The sequence below is a fragment of the Paralichthys olivaceus genome, chromosome 17 (assembly GCF_024713975.1).
Source record: "Paralichthys olivaceus isolate ysfri-2021 chromosome 17, ASM2471397v2, whole genome shotgun sequence".
Classification (NCBI taxonomy): domain Eukaryota; kingdom Metazoa; phylum Chordata; class Actinopteri; order Pleuronectiformes; family Paralichthyidae; genus Paralichthys; species Paralichthys olivaceus.
In genome coordinates, this window is record NC_091109.1 from 1221555 (window position 1) to 1233937 (window position 12383).

At 43.3% G+C, this 12383-nt stretch overlaps 1 protein-coding gene across 5 annotated transcripts in view; it reads right to left on the reverse strand.

Moving 5' to 3' along the window:
- Nucleotides 1-2125: 2125 nt before the first annotated feature.
- Nucleotides 2126-12383, reverse strand: part of smarcd3b (SWI/SNF related BAF chromatin remodeling complex subunit D3b) — a 33799-nt gene continuing 23541 nt past the window's right edge. For 3 of the 5 annotated variants that reach the window (XM_069512479.1, XM_020087683.2, XM_020087681.2), the window contains 11 exons: nt 12121-12163; nt 10267-10389; nt 10015-10140; nt 9220-9315; nt 6873-6974; nt 6479-6640; nt 6197-6294; nt 5904-6039; nt 5550-5672; nt 5197-5298; nt 2126-2316 (listed from right to left, as the gene is read on the reverse strand). In XM_069512479.1, coding sequence (XP_069368580.1) covers nt 2263-2316; nt 5197-5298; nt 5550-5672; nt 5904-6039; nt 6197-6294; nt 6479-6640; nt 6873-6974; nt 9220-9315; nt 10015-10140; nt 10267-10389; nt 12121-12163 — 1165 coding nt within the window. In that variant the 3' untranslated portion in view covers nt 2126-2262. The remainder of the gene's footprint in view (nt 2317-5196; nt 5299-5549; nt 5673-5903; nt 6040-6196; nt 6295-6478; nt 6641-6872; nt 6975-9219; nt 9316-10014; nt 10141-10266; nt 10390-12120; nt 12164-12383) is intronic. The other 2 variants (XM_020087684.2, XM_020087682.2) reach the window with 1 other exon arrangement.

Sequence of the window (12383 nt, forward strand, 5' to 3'; positions counted from 1 at the left end):
GGACTAAAATACTACCACCGACTACTGTTCCTCCTCTAATGAGTGCAGTTAATATAACTTAGACCTAGTAACAAAAACACAGACGAGAAAGTAAAATCACACCTACAGTTAGTTGCTGGTAGGGCACATCATTTTTGGCAAAAAAGTTCCCAGAAGGCATTTCAACGAGTCTTCACACAGACTGCTATGCCAGCTTCCTTTTCATATATTTACACAAACCGTCTCATTAGCTGTATTATTGAATGTCCACGGAGCATGCATAGGTCTTTGTGAAATCGTCCAATCACGTTTAGTGTTTGCTGGGATTAAAACAAAAAAAGCAGTTACAGCACAGTGCAAAGAAACCCAGACAAGGTTCCAGCTAGAAACTGACTGCTGAGAAGAAATCCTCCATCTGACATTACAACGTATACGTACAGGTCGTGTGTCGTGTTAGAAAAGAAGTGTAACGTGAGGTGGTGTGGATTATATCGTGTGTTACAGCTAATGGATGGGGTTGAGAGCGAGGGAGGTCTCCCTCAGCTCCCACGATAAACAAGATGGACCTAAAATAAACCACCCCGACCCGTGAGAGGACACAGAGGAACGCTAACATTCCTGCTCTACTAATTCAAAACTTCTGGAGCTCCCATCCTGCACCATGTTACTCACCCCACCCGCCCACCACATCCATCCCAAAATCCCCCAAAACAAACCAAACACTCACAAATAATCTGTTGTGTACTGTACAGTCGGCCCTCTGAAGGGAAAACAACATATTTACATTCACATCTCTAGAAAAGAAAATCTTCATGTAACAATAAAAAAGTGTAGAAATGGACAAAGCTTCAAACCAGGGCTTTTTAAGTGTTTATTGCAATTATTGTTCCCTCCGCCAAGGAAGTGATCTCTGCAGAACAAAACTATTGAATGGATTTCCATGAAACTTGGTGGAAGGATGGGACCTGAGCCACGAGGAAAGCCATTCAATGTCAGTACGAATCTGGACAAAGAGAACATCATCAATTTCCCAGGGAATAACTCATTAATACAAAATAATCGTGCGAAATTTGGTGCAGCTTGATTTAATCTAAAGGCTCTTTTGGGCCTTGGCGGAGGTTTGAGCTCTACTGAGTTTGTTTAAAAGAACTTTTGGGAGTAAATTCTTTAACCCAGCCAAAACGTTTTTCTTTCTCTTTGCAATTTCAACTAAAAACCAGATCTGGATTTTTGCCCATTTCCGTTTCAGTGATCGCGTTCTCTTCCTCTCGTTGCAACCTTTGGTAAAACCTTCAAACCATTAACTGGCAAAAATACGACACAAGGAAGAGGCAGTGAGTCTCAACACGTACAGGAGACATTTTGTTTTGACTAAGGGAAGAAAAGATAGTGTGACAATGATCAATACTTGTTCTGTCCTTCATTAAAACACAGACATGGATCTGCTCATGCGATAATACTAACAGTTAACTCATCTAATACTGTCGCTGTAAAAAGAGAAATCCGTTTACTGGCGAATAAGACTTAAGTGAGACACGTTGGTTGTCGTCAAACTGATTCATTCAAACCTGAAAATGAAAATCTCAGGTTTATTGATATCATTGATTCCCTGCAACTGCCCAATGTGTCCCACTGCCACCTCTACTTTGCTGGTGTAATTACTCAGTGTTTCAAAAACACTCTCCTCATGAGAACAAATGAAAACACACACGGGCACACCAACAATCAAACCTCCCCGGAAAAATGATTAAGAAAATAAAAATGTGACACCAGGTCCGAGTATCCAGAGCAGTCAGGTGGGTTTGACTTGACACGGAGAGACGGGGGGGGGGGTTTGCTAGTATTTACAAAGCGGTGAGTGATGATGAGCGTCGTTTATCCGGCAGTGAGGCGGAGGATGTCGACCTCTGACGGCTTAAAACATGCGATAAGCAACGGTGTCCTCACGGCCCGGCACAAAAGAATAACACACAAACACAGTGAGCGAGCACGAGCGTCGGAGGTCTGTCTTCCATACATGCACATCGCTGCCGGCTTGTGGAAACCTCCTTACTCGAATCTTTTCAAAACCATAGAAATTCAATCGCCATCACAAAGACAAAGGCTGCGTTTGTTTGAAGTTACTGACACTTTGAGAGGTATTAGGTTTCAGCAGACTACAGCGATGGCCTCACACACTCACACACACACACACACGCACACGCACACACACACACACACACACACACACACACACACACACACACACACGGCTCTGATGCAGAGGTGCAGGAGGGCCTTGGTTTAGGTGTTGCGGACAGCTAAGGCCTGTTCCAGCTCCTGCCTCCTCTGCTGGATCTGTCAGGGAGAAAGAAAAACATGGATGTTTGAACTGTTCTCTGCAACTAGAGGAAGAACTAGAAAATCTCTCCTGCCGAGACATTTTGAATGGGTGCCTTGCGCTCGTCGATGCCGGCGTTGCTTCGAACACAGAGACATTTCCTTTAAGACGAAGGACAGAGACCCTGAGAGTTGACCAATTTCAGAGAGAGAGAGAGAGAGAGAGAGAGTGACTGTAATAGTTCGAGAGGAAGGAGAGAGACCCTGGGAGAGAGAGTGAGACAGTGAGAGGGAAAGACATGTATAAAAGCTGCATTTTGATCACATGATCCAGAGTGGTGACTGAGAGACTTTACCAATTTCAGAGACAGAGAGAAACCATGTTATAAGGTCTAATCACCATCCATCGGATTTCATTTTAAAAATTCAGCCTCCTTCAGGCTTCCTGGGAACATCCGGTAACTATTTGGGGGTTTTATTTTGAAAATCTAGCATCTTTTAGGCTTCCTCGGAATATTCTGTAACTATTTGGACATTTTATTTTGAAGGTCCAGCGTTTTTTAGACTTCCTAGGGACATCCTGTAACTATTTGGGGGTTTTATTTTGAAAATCCAGTGTCTTTTAGGCTTCCTCTGAATATTCTGTAACTATTTGGGCGTTTTATTTTGAAGGTACAGCATCTTTTAGACTTCCTGGAAATATTTTGTAACTATTTGGGGGTTTTATTTTGAAAGTCCAGCATCTCTCAGGCGTCCTGGGAACATTCTGTTACTATTTGGGGGTTTTATTTTGAAAATCCAGCTTTTTTTAGGCTTCTTAGAAACATTCCTTAACAATCTGGGGATTTTATTTTGAAATTCTAGCTTTGTTTTACTCTTCCTAGGAACATCCTGTAACTATTTGGGAGTTTTATTTTGAAAATCCACTATTTTTCCAGCTCCCTGGGAACATCCTGTAACCATCTGGGGGTTTTATTTTGGAAAACCAGGCTCATTACATGTTTCCTAGTAACATTCTATTACTATGGGGGCACTTATTTCCAAAATAAAGGCTTTGTACAGACTTCCAGGTGATATCCAGTTACTATTGGGGTGGCTTATTTTCAAAATAAAGGCTCTGTACATACTTCCAGGTAATATCCAGTTACTATTGGGGGGGCTTATTTTCAAAATAAAGGCTCATTAGATGTTTCCTGGTAGCATTCTATTACAATGGGGGGGGCTTAATTTCAAAATAAAGGCTCATTACATGTTTGCTGGCAACATTCTATTATAATGGGGGGGGGGTTATTTTCAAAATAAAGGCCCATTACATGTTTTCTGGTAATATCCAGTTAGTACTGGGGGGATGGGGGGGGCTTATTTATACACTCAAACATAGGCTCTGTACATGTTTCCTTGTAATATGGGGGGTGGGGGGGGTTATTTTCAAAATAAAGGCTTTGTACAGTCTTCCTTGTGAAATTCTATTACAATGGGGGAGGGTTGTTTATTTTTATATTCAAAATAAAGACTCTGTATAGACTTCCTAGTAACATTCTATTATCATGGGGGGGAGCTTATTTTCAAAATAAAGGCCCATTACATGTTCCTGGTAATATCTAGTTACTATGGGGGGGTGGGGGGGCTTATTTTTACTTTTATTTATATGCTCCAAAAATTAGCAAAAACCACCACCCTCACCCGGATTCGAACCCAGACTTACGTCACATGATCCGAGTGCCTTAACCACTGGGCCAAAGCGGATGGTGGCAAAAACTTTGAATCTAGTAAATTTATAGAGGAGACTTGACCTCTGACAGTCTATGGGGTTGCTATGGTTACTCACTGATTAGATGAGGAACACCTGCTGCGCGCACACTTTGGAGACAAAAACTGGTTTCAGACCACACCTCAAACAAAAGCTTCTAACTCAAAATCTATAAGTCGTATCTGAGAAATGAACACATTGTGAGAATCACAAGACTTTGGCCGACGTCCACATATGTTTTTATTTCATAAGAGTTAGGAAATGAGACCGTAAGAGCGATTTAGAAATTTAGTTTTCTCATCAGGAATCTTTTTTGGTGATCTCCATTGAAGTCAATGAAAACGGTAGAGGGCGCTGCTCTAGCGCCACTCTTCAAACAAATGCTTGTAACTCAAAAACTATAGGTCCTATCTAAGAAATGAAAACATTTTGAGAATCCCAAGACTTCCACGAACGTACAGATATGTTTTGGCGAGAAAGGGTTCAGAAATGAGACCGTGGGAGCGAGTTAGAAATTTTTCTTCCTATTTCTCCTTTTCTGACTTTTTTCCAAAAATTAACATGGGAGTCAATGGAGAGGTGAGACCGGAAAAGATTTCTCGGTAAATTGACTCAGCCTAAACTACTGGACCGAGAGATGTCAGAGTGGCATGTGTGCGTAGGAAACAAACTCTACTTTCACCAGATGTAAAAATCATGTCTGTCGGACTCCGTTTGTGGCTAGGAGAAGTGTTTAAAGACAAAAAAAGTGGCTGAAAAACGCCCATTTTTGCCGATTCTCTCTTTAGGGCGAGAGACCTTGAGTCCCATTCGTCGGTTTTGGCCACGTTTCCGCGATTTTTGAGCGAATTATTGGACGAAATTCTTAGAAAAGTCATAGCACACCATTCGACGTAATTCCGCATGTTTTTTTATAGGTCTCGAGTATGTGCGACAAAATCTGTGGGAGGAGTAGCGGGACGAAAATTTACGGAAGAAGAACTAAGAATAATAAACCCGGAATGTTCGAGGAATAATAATATAAGTGCCAATGCATTGCATGGGGCTTCGCCCCATGCAATGCATTGCCAGCTGGGGGCGGAGCCCCCAGCTGGCAAGGCACCCATAATTAGAGGAGTTCAAAGATGCAGAGGAGCCTGTTTCCTCACCTTGCAGTAGAAATAGCGGCTGACGGCCTCCTGAGACCAAGGCTCGTGGTAAAACGCAGCCCTCCTCTCCTCCTCAGGGTTCCCCACCACGTCTGTCATTAACTACAAGTACAAGGTACACGCATTCATTTTAAGACTAACATGGAGTATATTGACTTGCAGGTGGATGCAGTTAACAGTGGGATCATCACTTTTAATCAATCTAAAACCTTCTATTTTCCGATTCCCCACCAAAGCATCTAGAATAGATTTCATATAATTGCAGAGAATGTTGTTTTTTCTGTGGGAATTAAGGTTTAGAACGAGTGACAGCGTGTGTCTCTGTGTATAAATAGAAATAGCAGCTTTCGAACCTTTAAGTCCCTGCTCTGAGATTTGAGCCAGTCCTGGATGTAGCCCTTGGGATCTCTGGAGAAACTGAGCATGAAGTCCCTCTGGATCTTCAGCTGGTTGATGGACTCGATGGTCTCGTGAATCTGAAACATGAAGAAATTAAAAAGTGAGTCTCTCAGAAACAGGCCAGGTTGTATTTATAGAGTGTATCTCTAAACCACCTGCACCACAACAACCTGCCGTCATCGAAAGTGTCTGTGCCCAGGAGGCAGCTAAATTATCACCTCACCACGATTTACAGCATCCAAGTCGATCCAAAGGTGTGTGTGTGTGTGTGTGTGTGTGTGTGTTTTTTGTGACGCAGCTGATCTCACCTTGTTGTCGAGTGAGGCGATTTCCTGCTGGTTGGCGGTGGAGAGGAGGAAGCTGCTCATCTGGCTCTTCAGGGGGTCCTCCACTTCCACATCAATGTCGTAGCATGCCGTCTTCTTCTGGTCATTGGGGTCCACGCTGGCAGGGGTGGAAAAAGAAAAAGAGATTAATGGGTCAAACCTTAAACTGGAAGACATTCATCGATGCAGAAGTGTCAGTACGGAGCCTGAAACGAAAACCTTTAATAATTCCTAATTAGATGAGGTTCACACACAGTAAAACAGCAGGGATTTACCTGATAACGTGGTTGATGACGATGGGGTCCGGGGGCAGAAGGAGGTTGGTGAGACGCTGAGGGATCTCTGAGAACTTCAGCCGCGGGCAGTCAAAAATCTGGAGGAAAATGTGGAAGTAAAAACGGAGAAGTGAGAAAATGGCCTAAAAAGAACTTACACCCACAGTGGTCAAATATTTCTCAAATTGTTCATGTCGTCAAAGTTAAATCATATTTCTAGCCACACTTATTCTATATTTATGTGATTATAATGTGATTTGTAGCACAGCCACAGTCCTGTACCTGTTGGAAGTACTTGTCACAGTTGATGTACTCCTTGTCATGGGAGTCCTGCAGCTTGTTGGTCTTGACGTACTGCCACAGAGCCTGGATGATGCAGGAGCGAGTCTGAGTGTGAATGCCGAGCAGGCGAGCCAGGCGAGGGTCCAGCTTGAACTGCGGTGGCTGTGGAAACGGTAAAAAAAAAAAAAAGCATCACAACACATTTTGTTTTTGCAACTGCCCACCTCACATCTGAAACCCTCATCATATTTTTCTTGGAAACAGATATCGGGCCTTGGATTCTGCAAAGCACTGTGGGGTTTCTGTCGAGCGGTGGTTTTCAGTTCTGCATGGATAAGTCCCACAGTTGTGACAGAGGAGCGTCTATTTCTGGACAGGGTTGTGTCGCCCTCACCTGGTAGTCAAGCATCAGCAGCAGAGTGCAGCGCACGCTCACGTCTCCGGGCCTCTTCACCTGGAAGCCATCCGTCTCCTGGGTGGTGGGTGTGCGGTGCCACTGGAAGAGACACACATGCACATGCACAAACACAAAACACCACATGTTTACTACACACCTCACTCAGTCGGCTGAATGTTTATTTCACTTGTTTCACACTTCAATTCCTATTTGTTTCACACTTTATTCATCAGAACTGTTTATCAGAACAGTTTTTTTCTTCACCTCGAGCTCGTGCTGACATTTATATCTCAAAAAATACAGGATGGATTGTTTGTGTCAGACTTCCATACGTGCACTGTAATGGCTTTGATGATCCTCTAGCACCACCATCAGGCCAGAGAGTGTTTAGTGCTGCACTAAGATGATGATCATGGTAAACATCAGCAAGTTAATATTGTTGATTCTTAGCCTGCTGATCTTAGAATTAAGCTCAACGCTCCACTGGGCCTCACAGAGCAGCTCACATGGTTGTAAAATGTTAATCCTGTAAAGGGTTGAGCAATGTCGATAACTAAGGATGTTCTTTCACATTCATTTTGATTATTTCTCAATATTTATGATGATGCTGTCAGGAACTGCAGCTTCAACAAATGTGCAAATGAAAAGAAAGACTTCTTTTCAATGCACCTGTATTGAGCTTTCATCTGCCTCTGTGGTTTGCTGCGAGGAAGGTTTCTGCGTAACTAGCTGGATAACATGTGCTGAGAAATCCACAATCGCTAAAGGTTAACCATGTGGCCGTGCAGCTGAGTGTTATCTCATTCAGGATCAACACCATCAGCAGAGACTTGATTTAACTGCTGAACCAAAGAGCAGCCTGGCAGAATACAAGAATCTGTCTTTGTGTTTGGTATCTTCCAGGACCTCCTCTCTATCTGTCTTATTTACATCTCCATTTTATCTTAACTGCTCAGAAATGCGAAAAGCGGAGCACTTTAAGCAGCACATTGAGCGCGGTGGGCTGCGGCAGCTCGGCACACAATACAGAGTAATGTTTTCCTTCGACTCTTCAGCTGACTCATAACAGATTAAGTGCTGATTGTACCTCAAGGCAGAGAAAAAATTCTTTTGATGGAAAATCATTCAGAGTGAAGCACCTGAGTGCCTTACTCAAATATGCTCTTAAAAAGAGGAACCTTGAGAAGTCATAATTTCCTCTGCAACTGCAAAAGTGATTTTTTTATTTTTTTAAGTCAACTCATTTTGTGATGATATAAAGTCAAGGGCGGCTTATGGTTGTTTTTAATAAGGACACACTTGTTTTCTACAGCTCTCAAACCTGCATGTTAAAACAACCTTGCAACGCTGATATAAAAAAACTCTCCTCTCTGTTGTTACAGAAAAATCAATTTATAAAGAAAAATTAAAAAAACAGAGGGCAGTTCAGTCTCTCGTTCTGTTTTATTGTTAATTTACTTCGTCCAATGGGGAGACAAAAGGAAGCGTGTTGGGTTTGGCTGATTGTGGCGTTAACCAGACGTTACAAAATAACCATTGGAGGAGAGAAGTCTCCTCCGGCATAATGAGGATGTTGCCAAAGACCCTGAGTGCACGGGAGTATTTTAATTTTCATATCTCTGCTGCACGACAATTCTAAGAACATATTCATTTTTTATTTAAAGAAGTGTTTGAGGCTCGAGACGAAAGAAAGAACGATGAGATGACGAGACATTTTTAAACGTCAATTAGATTTTGCTGATGCTTTTTCCTGAAGTATGAAACAACATTTTTTACACTGACATATTTGTAATTCTCTCAGCAACGGATTTGAATCATCAGTTTTCCTCTGTGGAGACGGAGCGGTTTCGATTAAAGGGGCAGATCCAGGATTTTTCCCACTTTCTTTAACATTGTGCTCTCTGAGAGCCTTTCTATTTTTAAGTGTTCTAGCCTCATAGTGTCGTGTCAGTTCAGCTGTGTTGGAGCAAAACAATTAGTTTAGTAGCTGGAAGCAGGACATCAGGAAGAGCTCTGGTGGCCACATAGCATCTATGGTTTGATTCCAGCTGTGGACCTTTGCCGCATGTCGATCCCCTTATTTCCTGTCTCTTTGCTCTCCAAATGAAATTAAGCCTAAAAGGAATGGAAACATGGAAACCAAAGAGCCAAAGCATGTCGAGATACTCATCTGATGCCATTTTGTTTATCCACTGTTAAAAATACCAGTTATCATGATAAGAGCTAAGATGTCTGCAGCTCTGTGGTTAGAGCAGGTTAAAGGTTGACGAGATGGTGGGTGTGTGGCTCCTAAAATGAGCGTCTTCCTCTGTGCACAGGCTGCAGCACCCATGTTGGAACTGACCTCGACTAAGTGGTTGTCAGGACCGTACAGGTCTTTGTCCAGCTCGATCACCAGGCTCTTAAAAAACGAAGAGAACTTCTTCTTCTGTTTCCCCGGCTGCAGAACAGAGAGACAGACGTGGTCAGTAAATGTCTAAAATGAGATATACACAGACATCTGTATAACCACATATGTAAAACACTTGTCATCGGGTATTTGCTTCTGGCAACATTACTAATCAAAAAGCCACGAGAGGCAGAGCGAGATTAGACGGAAAGTGAGACAGTAGGCATTCTCAGGGTCCACTTCCTCCGAGCTCGACCAGAAATATTTGTGGTTTGTGAAACTTAAATGCTTCCTACCGCTGTGAAATGACGGCCTTGCCCCAGACTGCTGAGAGCATCAGAGGCGGCTTTTTGAAGCAACGCTTACAGCGCAAATGTATGATCACTGGGTATTTTTCATGCTGCATCCTCACTCCCTACAAAACCACTTTTCACATCATCATTTTAAATCCAGAGCCAGGAAAGAATTTTCAGTCCAAAGTTGTTTGAGCCCGTCATGACTGCAGGACAAAAACGAGCCAGAGCAGCTCCAGGATCAAAGTACGGCAAAGTTTTATTACTAAACAGAAAGATTATGATGTCATTTTAATAATAATTTCTGTTAAATGGAATTAGTCTGCCAGATATGACACGCTATTAAACCCTGCAGCAGAAACTATATTTTTATGTCATGTTCAAAACAGGCTGTGAAACACTCCGTGTTTTAAATGCAGGTGTGAAATAACAAATGAAATGTGTAAATGAAACTCACATCGTCAAGCAACTTCCCTTCTACTCGCAGCTCCCATGACGCAATGCTGCCGTCAGAGTCATCGGCGTCGGGTCTGGCGGGGTTGAAGGTGTTGGATATGTAAAGCCTCAGTTTACGCTTTTGCTGCTGACACAAGGGCATATTGAAAATCCATCCTTTAAAGGGGCATTTCACCAAATCTTGGGTTGAAATACACAGAAACCTGAAACACGTGGCAGTCAGTCCTCGTGGGACATGATTTTTTGTCCTAACCTTCATTGGTCTCTTCAGCGCCTCCTGGATGTCCACACGTTTGCGCATGATGGTCTGGTCCAGCTTGCGCTCGAAGGCCAGCAGGTCCATGTAGGCCTGAGACTCCGGCACCAGCTCACGGATCTGCTCAGAGAGAGAGAGAGAGGACACGCTGACATTAAAATCTATAAACGGACAACACAGTGGATTAAGAAGTCAGATTTTCTTCAAATATATCATTGGAATATCTCTGAAGGGCTTAAGTGGATTAGCTGAGTCCTGCCTTAGTGCTGAGAGGGGGGGGGGGTCCACTCTCCTGTTTCAAGGACGTTTTTAGCTCCGTACATTAAGTTTCCTGTGACTTTACCTCTAAGTAGCTGTGAGGCCTTATTAAAAGTAGCACAGCCAATGATTAAATGTACAATATGTAACTTTGGCCACTAGGGGCATCTCGATATTGTTTGAGGACATCCTGAAGCAGCATGGGATCATGGGAAATGTTGTCTTCACCACAACTGGCAATGAAAAACCATGTGACGAGGCAAAGGCGCAAATAAACATTTTCACTGGCTGAAAGCAATGAAAATGAAACGTCACATTGATTCAGTAATTTTTAATATTTTAATGAAGAATCTTTACATTTCACATCTTTACGATTAAGAAAAGACCTTGATGGCTAAGAGATGAAGCTAATGTAGCAAACATTATCTCTGGTAACATTAGAACACTTTGTCAGCCTGACATTTTTTTAAATGTTTAGAATTTGAAATAAAGTTTAGAGGTGTTGAATAAAGTCTTAGCTGCATGACATCACCTTGTGCAAGCGGAGCCAACGGCAGGTTAGCGTTAGTTACTTAAGAGACCATGGTGGCTTAGAGATTTATACCATATCATCATCAAATAAACCTCATGAGATTATTCAAAATGATTAAAACTCAGAGAAGAATAACCTTTGACAGATAATATTTTGTATGTGCAAAACTTTATTTCCAGAATCGTATTATTCTTGCACTTGCACAACGGTGAAATTAGAGGAAATGTCCCTGTGCTGCTGCTCAGTCCATCATTAATATGGACACACCATCCTGGAGACACAGTGGGATAAAAGGAGGTGTAGTGTGCCGATGAAAGTCCTCAGAGCTTCAAGGGCTGCTGCTTCCCAAACTGTGCACACTCCTTCTCCTCCCTCCCTCCCTCCCTCCCTCCCTCCCTCTCTTTCCTTTTTCACGTTTCTTTCTAAATGGCTGCTTTCATTGTTGCCTCTCATTCCTCCTCTATCTGAATCTCACCGCCTCTCACTGTGGCTGAGGTGCCGAGCAGACGGAGGAGTGTGGCAGACATTCCCTGTCCCTGACTCATTATTGTGGAGTGGCGCCCCAACCATGCCTGTGCCGCAATCTCCCTGTCTGGGTTGTGTAAGGGGATAAGACCTGAGTCCAGACGCCCACTGTCTCCAGAGCTCCGTGGTTCCAGCCCTCGGTGAGCTCGCCAGGACGTGGTGAGGTGATGGCGTGGCTCGGGGCCACAAACTGAGGCCACTGGGTGAAAATCAAACCTCAGTCGGCACAGACTCACCTGTGGAAACGTGGTGATTCTGTCGCTTTTCGCGCTCGTGGTCCAATTTAAATCAATAAGCCACCTTACAAATAAGAGCATGAAACCCTGAAGACGAAACCCCAGAACCTGCTGAACACGCCCCTCATCCTCTCTCTTTTCAATTGGAAATAGCACATAATCATCTGGCCCTCTGCAGCTTCCAAGAGCCTCTGACATCAAAAACCTGGCCAGGACTCATCTGTTCTGTGCACAAAAGCTAATAACACACACACGTAACACACACACACAGCAACAAAGGTAAGAAATATGCAGCCTCACCCTTTGCGGAAGAATCTTGTCTGCCATTTTCCTTCTCTTAGCACTGGAGAGAGGGAGAGAAAGACAGAGGGAAAGAGGAAAAAGAGAGCATGTTACTATGGTGACTGATAGCGTAGCACCCAGGCCATCTGCTAAAATGCTGGGCCATATCCAGCACCCCAGCGTCCCAGCTGTGTGTGTGTGTGTGTGTGTGTGTGTGTGTGTCTTTATGTGTTCATGTGTTTTCTGAAATGCAGCGGTCCACCTGGAGAGCGAGAGCGATG